A 12,261-nucleotide genomic window follows, 5' to 3' on the forward strand; every position below is an offset into this window, starting at 1 on the left:
CTCATTGACGCAGTAAACACCTCAGTTTAAGTTTAAAAAGATGTACTGCAAAACTGAGGCAAGCTCCCACTCCTACAGAGGTCAGTGGCAAGCCTCCCATTGACTTCAATGGCGTCTGGGCAGAGTCCCTGTTTTCTGGAAGCAAGGCTCAGCAGTACTTGTGTTTTTTGGAGCATATGCAGCCCTCAAGGGCTGTTCCTTTACAGCATTCCAAATTTTTTTCCCATTTGCCTGATTCCATGGCAACACATCAGCACCAGGCCCTGAATACTGAAACGAGATTTTTACTAGTAAGCCTGAGGATTTATACAAGTGTATCCTGTAAAAAGATCTTGCTGAGCTGCAGTTACCATTGGACTAATTCTTTATCCTTTTCAGATGAGTGGCAAAATTATCTCTGGATTTATTTTACAATAAGCCAAGAATTTGCTAAGGTTAGAAAAACAAGGACACTGTTTTAAAATCATACCAGAAACAACTTTATTATTATTATTATACACAATTACTATGTTTAAGTAAAATACTGTATTTATTTGCTATTCTTTTCAAAACAGTTTAGGGAACCGCCTAAGCAGTTTACTCATAAATGATGCTAACACAGACTCTAGAAATTGCAAAAAATGATGATAAGGCCATTGAGGTTTTGTTCTGATTTCTGTATTGCTTATATCAAAGAAATAACCACTTTCCAACCTGAACAAGGATCCATATTAGATTCTGAATGTACTAGAGTTCATCTTTTACAGGGATGTGATGCAGATCAGCCCTGTATGCTCTGTGGCTGGGAGTTTGCTCAGAGTTACATCATAGCATGCCGAAACTGAGTGCACTGTTTGATCCCATATTTTGACACTAAAAACTGTGCGAAAGGGGAAAAAATATCAAAGCAATTCTATACCTAGAGGAGGTAAAATTGCGTGTAAGAAATACAAATGGTCTTTTATATTAAAAAGTACCTACTAGGAAGTTCCCAAGCAAAAATGCAAATGCAGTGGAACAACAAAATGACTAGTGAACACTAATTACAATTTTAACTGTTTTATGTTTCCTGCATTTTCTTAAACTCTAGATATAAGCATTCACTGCCATCTCTGTTTTATTCTGCTGTCACGCGATCCAGTTGTTGAATCATTTCCTCCAGAGTGATTTTTTTAGATAAGCTCTGCCCCGTTAGCTGCAGCTGGAGGTGCCCCATTTTATGTTGTTCCATCCACTTAGCTGGGCCATCCGGGCCCATCAGGATGAGGCGGCAGCATTATACTGGGACCACAGCTGCTGTGATGAGCTCTGTATGCAAGGAGAGTTACCACAATAAGTGATGCAATGCTGGATTTTACTTTTCTGAGCGGTGTCCAGAGCCTCCCCTTTGGATGCAGCTTTCCCCCCCTCAGGCCTGACAGCAGGACATGGCCCTGCCGACCAGCTGGACCCACAGCACCCGAGGGAGGCAGTGATGTGCTCGTAATGTAAGCGGAGCTGGGCTGAGGTCAGAAACTGAGTCACTGGTCTGACAGAAGTGCTCTGACTCGATCGATGAAACCCTTATGTATTTTCTTTTCATATAGACAGCCTCCTGGGCTAGACACGGATTAGCGAAGCAGTTACAATTCCATTTAGCTTCAGCAGGCACAAACGAAAGCAGAATCTGCCCTCCCTTTCTCGCTGACCTTCAGTGAATCTATTCAGGAAGAAGTTGGTATGAAGTCAAATGCTTTGTTACAGAGCTGGTCAGCTACGGGCTTGTAATTCCAAAGTGGCCAGAGACACTGGCTGGGATGCTTTTGGGAGACCAGAACTTGTGAGGGGGTGTTTGGCACTATCTGAACTAACAGTCATGAGAACTGACACACACAGTGCTAACCAAGGTTGGAATTCTTGGCCTGGATGATGAGAAAACTGGGAGAAAACCTCAGTTGTGAATGTGCTGTGAGAAATACAATTGGGGATTGTTCTTCTGCTATACAAAATACAACACCCTAGGAGGTGGTGCTTTTCTATATAGGCTGTGCACTAGTGCTGCACTGTGTTTAATTGCAGGAACACAATCTTTTTGCAAGAATTGTGTCTTTCATGAGATCGCATTATATTGTTGTGGTTTAAAAAGTAGGTGTAAACTCCAAAGTCCACCTTGCAACAAATACACTATATTTTCTTGCTAAATAGGGATCTACAAATCTCTTCTGGCCCATAAGCTACAGAATACTTTTAAGAAAGCATCAGCTTTTTTTTTTTTTCTTCTTCTTTTTTTTTTCTCTTTTTAGAGAATAGTAAATATTCTCCTCAGACACTCAGTCACGCGAAATGGGGCAATTCACAAATGCGTGTAGCAGTTTGGGTTTCTGTCTATCGAGTCTCGCACATTTCATTTAAGTGTGAAAAGCATCAGTAATTCTCATTTGTCCTAAATTCGAAGCGGCATCTAGGAGAGTATGTCCTTGAGTGACTTAAAAAAAAAAAAAAAAAAGACTGCAAATGGGATATTTGCATTAGCATAAAATGATTTATTATTTTTTGTCACTTTATACCTCTATCGCTCTGTATTAAATATCAGTGCAGACTCAAAGAAACATAGACACAAGCTCCCCCCGCCCGCCCTTTCCACAGGCATGTAACTCAAACTAAGCCCCAGAAACGCTATCTTTAAATAGCCCAAGACTGCCCAAGCCAAGACATGCTATTAGTCCATGTTTGTTTATGTGCAGCAATCTCTATCAACATTTACTTTTGCATTCAGCAAAAGACAAACTGGCAGCGCTGCAAGGCCAGGTAGGCAGATCGATACCTGTCCCGAATTTTCTGCAATTGTTCTAACTTCAACAGCCCCGAGCCCCTGTATATCCGAGCCCCTGTGTACCCATACAAACACGCTTTTACGTATTATTTTTTTTTTTCAGGGTTTTTATTTGAGCAGCCCTAATCTGAGAGAAAAGTAGCCGGGAGAAGGGGGGGGGGGGGATGAAGGCAGCGTGGCGGTGGAGCCGGCTGCCGGGTGGCTGCCCAGCGACCCCCGGGAGGCCGGGATGGCGACATTTGGGTCGAAAGGGGACGGGACCGGGGACCCCCGGAGCCCCCTGAGGCGCTGCGGGGCCGGGACAAGCGGGGCTCGCTGCGGGGAGCCTCGGCTGCCGTGCGGCCCCGCGCCATGGCGGCGGGCGCTCAGGAAATCGCGTCAGGCCCGGCGCCGGCAGGCGGGCAGGGGGCAGCGGCCGCCACCGAGCCCTCTCCGCGTGTAGCGACCGGGCTGGAAGCCGCAGCCGCAGCCGGGTCCGGGGCTGCTCCCCCCGGCGGCTGCGGGGCGAGGGCGGGCGGCAGGGGGCGGCTGGGAGCCGCGTGGGCGCGGAGGCTCTGCCCGCCGGGGGCCACCCCCGGCGGCGTCCCGGTGCCGGCCCCTCGGCAGCGGGCGGGGACGCGGCAGCCCCGGTGGCGGCGTGAGCGGGAGCGGAGCTCGGGAGAGCGCCGGGTGCGGGTCCGGGTCCAGGTCCGGGTCCGTGCGCCCAGCCCCGCGGGGATGGCGGCCTGAGCAAGAGCCCTTCGGCGGAGGTACGTGGCGCGTTGGGAGCGCTGGAGCAGGCTTTGAAACACCGGCAGAGAGGTTTTAGAGGCCAGTGCAGCCAAGGTCACCTTGAGCGTGATCCGGGGGCACGCTTCGTTGGAGTTCTTCAGGCGTTCAGCCACTATTTTATTGCATATATGGTGTAGTTTGAGTATTGATGTGCTTTAGTTAAAAAGGGCAAGTGAAACTTAAAGAGTCGGCCAAGAAGAGGTTCCCGTATGGGCTCGGGTTGTGTAACGATGCCCGGTGCGAGGCTGAGCGTGCTGCGGCTGCTGCTGGGGTGCGCACCTGGTGCGGGCAGGGACGGGGCTGCAGGGAGGGGGGGAGAGGCAAAATGTGGGGATGGAGATTTGTGGGGCCTTGCTCCTGAAAATCCTACACGGGAACGGGCTCGCTGCTGGGTGGCTCGTGGCTGGGCTGTAACATGTCATTGCAGGGACAGATGCAGGAGGTAGAGTTGCTGCTTTTTGGTATTTTTTGCTAAATTAAAATGCTGGGGCTCCTCTATTGATGGGACACCCAAACGAAACGGTTTAACCTGTAGGCTTTTGCAGGTACGCAGTTCTAAGTTGTTTTGGTGCGTTTGGCCTCCTTTTTCATTTGTTGGAGGGAGAATTATCTACCTTGCTTACCATATAGACGATAAATCATCCGTTTTAAAATCATTGTGCAATTTTAGACCTTTTCAATGTTTTTTAATCCAGCGAGCCCGTCACATCACCGATGGCAGCAGCATGTTTGGAATTAGGGGTGTGCTTTGCACGGAGCACTCCTCCGTCCGAGGAGATTGTAAACTGGTTTGACTGCAGCTAGACCAGGCACATAAAACTTACTGTGGGATAGGACTGGGAGAGGGCATAAAGGAAATTTTATCAAATTGATTGGTGTCCTTCAGAAGGAAATGATGAAAGAATGAGGTCACGTAGCGCAAGAGAATAGTAAACTTTTAAAAGCGGCTGAAATGTCCTGGCTGAAATGTCCTCTGTATCCTTGTGGCCAAATGGTTTAATCCACGCAGTGAAGAACAGCGGAAAAGCCTGAGGGGGCTGCGATGACCTGTAATGGGAAGAGGAGAAGGGAAGGAAAAACATGCACATAGCTGATTGGTATACCACATTCATGCAAATCGAATATGGTGGGTTAAATCCTGCTGGTTTCTGAGCGTAGTGAAAGTTCTTCAGAATCTAACTTTTACTAAAAGGTGCAAAAATACCCATTAGCTAATTAATTGTTAGATACCTGCCCCTGAAACGATATATGCATGAGTATTTTATAAACAAATACATATTATTTTACAGCTTCTGATCTTCAGATCAACTCGTGTGTCATGGATGAAACTGCGTTGTCCCTTGGAACGATAGATGTTTCGTATGTGTCCACCTCAGCAGAGTGCAGCATCGGTAGATGTAAGCATTCCAATGAAGAATGGGTAAGTAAAAATTGCAAACATGGCTGGCCATGTTTGCCTTTTGTTTTCTCGCTTTTTATATGCAGGTTGAAGGTGGACTTTTTTTTTTTAATCATCTCTAATGCATGATACAGTTTTGGTTTTAATGTAACTTGAAATGTAAGGAAGAAGAAACAGTTCAGTGCTGTGCCAAAGACTAATGATGCTCGATAGGGAAAACCTTCATATTGAACTCTATTCGTAGTCTCACAGTCTACTGGTGTGATGTTAGTAATCATTTTATATAATAGTAGATGTGCAGAATTTCATTCTGTAGCAGACTGAGGTCAAACAGAAAGTCAAACAGAAAGCTGGTTCCTGTTCCAAAAGAGGTACTTGTTTGAAATGTGCAAGGGAAAAGGAGCATGAGGCTAAAGATGCACACTGATGTAACCATTAGAGTCAGAGCTATTCATGCAGTACAGCAGGCAGAGGAAACTTGGTGGATAAAAATAAGGAGCCTATTAAAACTTGGTGTCCTCTGAGTGAGTCTGGGGATTTGGAGGAGGCAAAGGGGGAAGGAGCGGAGAGGGTTGGGTGGAGCACAAAGCCACGTGGGGACGAGCTGGGTGCTGGTTTGTTTAGTAGTATAGGTCAGGAGAAATTAGGCACTGCTCTGGAGAGGAGGAGTTTGAACTTCGTACAGAAGAAGGGTTGGAGACATGGTCAGAGTTGAGGAAAAGGACAGATGTCCTGACAGCTGGGTTTTGTATCTAGCTAGGAGTAGGATGCATTACACAGCAAGCTGCTGGAACGGAGAGGTCTGTGAGAGTGGGATAAAAGCAGGCAAGCCAAAAAGATAGGAAAGGTTTTGTAAGAAAGTGGTGGTAAGTTTGGTCTGGGATTGGAGGCAAGCAGAAGCATTTTTGCTACAAAGTTGGTTAATGAGGAGTTAGCATTACTGAGGGTGATAGAGAACAGAGTGGGCCAGGCTTAGCATTTTGGTGCTTAATTATTTCAGTTGAAGAGTTAGCCTTGGAATAAGTGCAAATTCATACAGCTTGCCAGGTGTGATACCTGCATATTTTTGTTTTCAGTCATCTTCAGCACTGCTTTTGACTTTCTGGTTGTTTCTCAGTGGGCTGGCTTTCTCACTGGGTATGCGATGATCTGTGTTTGTGTTTCTAAGCCATGTGCTTGCTGGTTTTAAGGTACTGGTTCTACCACACTTCTCTTCCTTTTGAACAAGCTATTTTAAACATATATCTTTGTATTTTGCCATCTTTTCATTTTCGTTTGTTTCTGTGGCTTCCTTTTTGTTAAAAACTTACAATATTTGGTTTAAAAAAATATGAGTCTAGTGGACCTGATGCTTATACTCAGGGGAGCAATAATGCAGTAGACTTTAATGGGAACAGCCAATGTCTTTGTAAGTCTTGTAGTTAAGTATATTTTTGTTGTGTCCCAACAAACAGAACGTGTTCTGTAAATGCACTTACTTTTGATTTTTTCCATTCTGTAATCTTATCCTAACACTGGGGAAAGCACAGTGGTTCCTTTTTCATGTTGCTTTGAATAAAACTGCCAGAGAACAGCCTACAGAGGCAATGGAGTTAATGTTTCGTGTATATTCAAATTGCAATTTTACAGGGTGTTGTCTGGTAAAAGCTTGAAATGCATCGCTCATATTATGAGCACCTTTACATTAGCGTGTAATTTACAGTTAAATTCTTCACCTTTTCTCAGCTGTCAGTTTCCTTGCTGTTTCGTAGTAGAGTTATTGTTTATTTTTAAAATTTCACATGTCAGCAAATGCTGCAATGCTCAAGATATACAAGTACAACACAATGTTTTGCTTTTGTTTTTGCTTTTTGTTTTTAAATCACATCACTTGGAGATGAAATAATTTGTTTTAGAAAAAAATCTTTAAAAAATAAGTATTGGTTTCAGGATTATTTTATTTTTTTGTGATAGTTTTGTGAGTGTTTCTGGCAGCACCTCTAATCAAAAATTTTCAAATACCCATTAAAACATGTTGCTGGATATTGACATGGTGTTCTTTTGTTCCATAGGGAGAGTGTAACTCTAGGCCTCCTCTCTTCCGATCTGCCACTTTAAAATGGAAAGAGACTCTGTTGAGCAGAAAAAGGCCATTTGTGGGACGATGTTGCTACGTATGCACTCCCCAGAGCCGGGTAAGAAGATTACAGGCTGGATTATGTTTGACAATAATGCGTAGTTACAGTGTAATGAAGTTTCAGAAGTTTTCTTACTTTCAGAATTAAGGTCAGAATGTTCTTGCTTTATAAAGGAATATAGTTTTTCTCATTTGTTTGTGGTTATATATTCTTTGTCATGGAATTAATGGATGACACAGATCTATTGTAATGCTTTGTCTCCTGCTATTCAGTGCGGACTTACTCCATGCACAAAACTGTCCAGCTCTTCAGAATTAGTACTGTGAAAATGTATGGAAAAAATTATCTGCTCTACTGGATTAGTAACGGGAATTTGGTGCTTACAAAAGTGTTAAGGCTTATTTTTAGGATGCTTAATTCTCTGTCCACACAACAGGCACAGTTTTGAAGTAAGCAATGTACTTCCCTTCAAACTTGAAGAGATCAGTCCTGTGCTTGAGAAGACAGCTTGGTTTTCTGCACCCAAATAGTTCTTGGCTTGTCTGCCCACCCTGGCAGCAAGACGTGCCAGTTACAATGGCAGGGATATTTGTCTGCTGGGAACAGCATCAAGAGGGTGGCACTGGAGACATTATGCGAGCTGCTTTAAAATGTGACCTTTATTGAACTGCATTGAGCAGGTTTTCTGTAGGCTGAAGATGTAAAATGTTGATAAATGGCATAATGTAGTTTGCAACAAGTTCATCATCTGGCTTGACTGTGTGTATACCGCAGGCTTTACATTGCACTCAGCTACACCTGCACTGAGCTCCATAATTGGCTGGACTGGAATAACAATTTGCCTTTTCCTTTGACTAAGGAAAAGTTGTTATTTCACTTTATTACTATGCCAAAATAGAAAGCTGCAGCAATGATACACAAATGTGGGATAGAAATCCGAATGTGCTGTGAAGAGTATATATGATACGGGCAGCAAGACAGGCAATTAGAGAAACTGGGACTGCTTCTAACAAACAGTGGAGTGTTTTGACTTGTAAAAAGGTGTGTAGTAATCCCTAGCTAGGGCCATTATGCATTTAGTCATTAGGTTATTAGTAATTAGGCTATTCCTCTCAAGTTGGGGATTACACTTCAAGAAGAAAAATCTTATTCTGTATTTTGTCCGTTTAATAAGAAATTACTAGTCCTGAGATCTCACTTAGGAACGAGGCATGACCTGATAAAGTCCTTTTTTGCATTATGCCCCAAGAAGGTACCATTCTTGCTGCAGACAATAACAAACCAGATCCTCCCATTAGAGTCCGTATGTTTCACTTTTTTTTTGAGCTGCCTGTTTAGTTAATTATCTCAAGGAAGAGGGAGAGATGAGCAAGACAGATTCCCATAGTGAGCTGGCCAAGCTAGCACCTTGCTGGTGCTATAAGTGGCAAGTCTGTTCCCTCTTATGTTCTTCCTGCTCTCCTGTGGCTGATAAAGTTTACCAGCCAAGCAGAACTGCCTGCTTTATTTATTTATTTAGTCCGTGGCTGTCTTAGTTTTCTGCCTTACCTGAATGAATTTGGCTCATTAAGGGGTCTGATACTCATCAGTGCTAGTGGTGATGTAAGTTACAAGGTGGGGAGGTGGTGGGAAAGGGTAGGGCAGTGTGGGAGCTGGGCAGCTCCCGTGTGGTGCAGAGCTGGGAGATTAGCTCACGTCGTCTCACAGAACCACATCTTCTGCCTGGCAGGGGATCGGGGCAGAGTTAAACAAGGAAAAGCTGAAGTGTGACGAGGCATCTGGAGGATGAATTTCAAGGAGCAAGTTTATAACCTAATGAATGGTTAGCGCACTGGAGTGGACTCAGGCGTTCAGTGATGCTTCCTCAGATTTGTTGCTGATTTTTGGGAGACCAAGAAGTCGTCATTGTGCACAAAATTATGAATGAACATTGTGAGAAATTGGTGTTAATTGAAAGTTTTCATTTAAGTGCCTAAAGTTACAATTTGTCGATTGTGCATACTACACAGCTGTGCTTTAACATGGGGCAAGAGTGTTTGCTCCCACTGCAGTGTGTAATTTCTACCTGATTTGCAAATGACACAGGACACTCATGTCTTTCAATATGTGGCAAATTGAGTGTCCTAAACAAACTACAAACAAATAAGGCTCTTATCTGTCTCCCATTGCAAAATTGGTAATGAGGCTGTTCTGTAGCTTTGCTGTTGCTGGTAACCATCTTTCTCCTTAACTTCCCTGTCTTTGACTTCCTTGAAATGCACAATCCCAGTGATTTTACCTATAATTCCCTGTTGGCATGGTACCAGTTTTAAAATTAGTTTCTTTCTGCCCAAATAATATTTAATCTTTTGGTCAAGGTTCTTAGCTGGAAAATGGAAGATTAAAGTTCAGGTCTGCCTGCCAGGGAATGTTTGTTTATCCGAAGTGGAACTGCTCCCAAACTCATCGCAGAGCAGTTAATAGTCTGACATGGAGAGCCTTTATGGAGGAGGCTGGACTGAGTTTGTTGTTCAGGCAGAGCAGGAATGTGAAGACAGTTTGCCATGTAACCATGGATATTCTCACCCCTGGGCTGCTGTTATGTGATGCCTGATCCGCTGTCAAACTGGATGTCACAGGCTGAGTGTAGAAAGGCTCGTGGTTTTAGTAATGCTGAGTGTGGCTTAATGAATTTCTGGCTCAAATAAGAGTTCAGTCCTGGTTTATGTTACACCAGAATATAATAAATAAAAAAAATCTGGCTTGAAGAATGTAACCAGAACATTTTTCTGTATGCAGTGAAGCCTAGAGAATACACTGGAAGTACTGGAGTTGGGAGTAGTGACTTTCTGAATTTTATTTTCATTTCAAAACGTTTTCTGTATATTTTGTAAGGAAATTCAGCACTTCTCTGCTTTGCCTTTTATAATAGAGGTGAAAAATACTGCATTATTTTATTTGTTGTTAGGAATGTGAAGAGGTGACTATTCTTATATACAGAAACAGTCTTCTAATCTTCTTCTTGTTTTTACAGGATAACTTCTTCAACTCTAGTATTCCTTCTTTGGGTCTACGTAATGTCATATATATCAATGAAACACATACCAGGTAAAGTAGGAAGTCTTTCTTTTACTTTTGAAATTCAGTGTGTTCTGATCTTATGGCAGGGAAATCTCTAGGATAGTCCAGACTGAGTGAATATACATTGCAGTCCTGAAATGCAGGAATCGATGCTGACTTCAGGAAAGTAATATACTTGTAAAATTCAGCTGTGTGCATTTGGGCACAGGACAAAGTTCTTTGGGATTATTGGCAAGGAGAGTAAAGGTCAGACTATTTCACAAAAAAAAAAAGGCATTTTTTCCTTCATTGCAAATGGCAGCATCTGCAGTATAGTGCTGAGAGGAGCTGTTTTATTCCCGTACTTAAGAATGACTTTGGGCTGCATTTTAATTTACTGAGCAAATCTGGCTCACGATTTAGGCTTTCACTACTATTACTAATGACAGTTAAATCTGAAAATGTCTTGCTAGACTGTGACTCCTCTGCCTCAGTGGCAGAGTGCAGCTCTTGAAAGATGGTGTATTCAACAGAAAAATGAGTATGTATTTTTGTGCTACTTGAATTATATCTTGTCTCCTTCATTTTGTTCTTTGGAAAGTTAATAATGCTTGCTGAAGTTTTTGCACTAATCATTAGCATAAGCAGATTCTGCAGTGTTTGTGGAACCAGAGCAAACAAAGAGAGGCCAGCAGCCTGAAAGAAATGAGCCAAAGTGTCTGAGTGGAAGAAAGGCAGTATTGTGCTGTGCTTGAGAGGGAGGAAGCTAATGTTAGAGACTGTTCTTTCTTCAATTTGAATTAATGATTTTTTTAAGAGTTGAGTCTGTAGTTTAGAATACAGAAAAATAACTGAAATAGTGTTCAACTTTTTATATTAGTTTGAGAAGTCTCATCCCTGAGTGCTTTTGAATAGTCAGAGATTCTTAAATTAGAAATACAAGGGCAATAAAATATGGGTTAATGAATTATTCTGAAATAAAATGCCTTTAGATAAGAATGTTATTAAAATCCTCAATTCTCAGACTATAATAAAATTCTGAGGTCCCCTGGGGTTCCACAGGAACAGGTGTCTCCATAAGCTTCCGAAGGCCAAGAATTATCAGTGGCCTTTTTCTGAGGTGTGAATATGTCAGTTTTGGTAATTTGGAGCAAGATTCTGAACAAAATAATACATCTTGACTGGGTCTGCTCCGTGTGTTTTTTCTTATGTTCATGCTACATGATTAGAAAACAAGTTTTTCTATTTTTTCTGCATTGTGTCTAAGCTTTAAAATGAATACACAAGTGCCTAGACAGGTCTGTCTAATAGTTGCATGCTGTTACAATTTGTTCTTAGTTACAAAACCTCTTGACAGAAAGAAGCATATCTCCTTCGCTATGCTGTTTTGAAAAATCAATAAAGCTATCTCAAACTCAGGTGGGAAGGGGAAAATGGAAAAGCAATTAAAACAGCATCACCAATCTACTTTCCAGACAACATGGTTAGCAAAATTCTTTGTCCTTAGAGACGGTCTGAATATTTGTGTGTTAAGTGACAGTTTTGATTGCTTGTGTGTATGCGCTCATCCCAATTACAGGAGTTGTGGCGAATTCTGTTTGACATTTTTGCAGTGTGCAAGTTTCTTCTCATCTTTTATAACTCTTTTCAGTGTATTTACACATGTTGTAATGTGGTAGGGAGGTTTAACGGCCAGCACTGGCAGCTCAGGTGGCCACAAGGAAGTGAGACCTTGGCAGTGTTTCCATCTGGGGCACCCACTGGAGCATCAGCAATACATTGCACTGCCAGTCCTAAGCACAGACTTTTTGTGAAGAGAGATGAAAAGAGGAGGGGCTTTGTATGCTTCAGTAGTTTCCTGTGCTTCGTTCTGTATCCCTGTATTTCTTTCCCTGTTGCCCTACTGCTATGTCCTTAATGGCACTACAGGCAGTTGCTTTCTGTGTCACTTGGTAGAGGCAGAGGGTAGAGAAAACTGTTAATCAGGCCCCAGACTTTGTACCTAGTCCCAGCAATATACTTCCTTCTTTCTTGAATTAACAGCTTCTCACAGTTTACCTCTCTGCATTCATGAAGATCTTTCAGCAGTAAAAGTGCAAGCTTCAAATATTTCCATGTATGCATAGTAATGAAAGAGCATTGCA

General features: G+C 42.8%; 1 protein-coding gene across 4 annotated transcripts in view; it reads left to right on the forward strand.

The window, feature by feature from the left end:
- Window positions 1–12,261, forward strand: part of GPAM (glycerol-3-phosphate acyltransferase, mitochondrial) — a 51,513-nt gene that overhangs the window by 16,666 nt on the left and 22,586 nt on the right. For 3 of the 4 annotated variants that reach the window (XM_082764178.1, XM_082764177.1, XM_082764179.1), the window contains 3 exons: window positions 4,852–4,982; window positions 7,013–7,135; window positions 10,092–10,165. In XM_082764178.1, the coding sequence (XP_082620304.1) occupies window positions 4,852–4,982; window positions 7,013–7,135; window positions 10,092–10,165 (328 nt within the window). Of the gene's footprint in view, window positions 1–3,269; window positions 3,541–4,851; window positions 4,983–7,012; window positions 7,136–10,091; window positions 10,166–12,261 lie in introns of those variants that run through there. The other variant, XM_082764180.1, reaches the window with a different exon arrangement.

Source organism: Aythya marila (assembly GCF_965140915.1).
Source record: "Aythya marila genome assembly, chromosome: 7".
In the NCBI taxonomy this organism is placed as follows: domain Eukaryota; kingdom Metazoa; phylum Chordata; class Aves; order Anseriformes; family Anatidae; genus Aythya; species Aythya marila.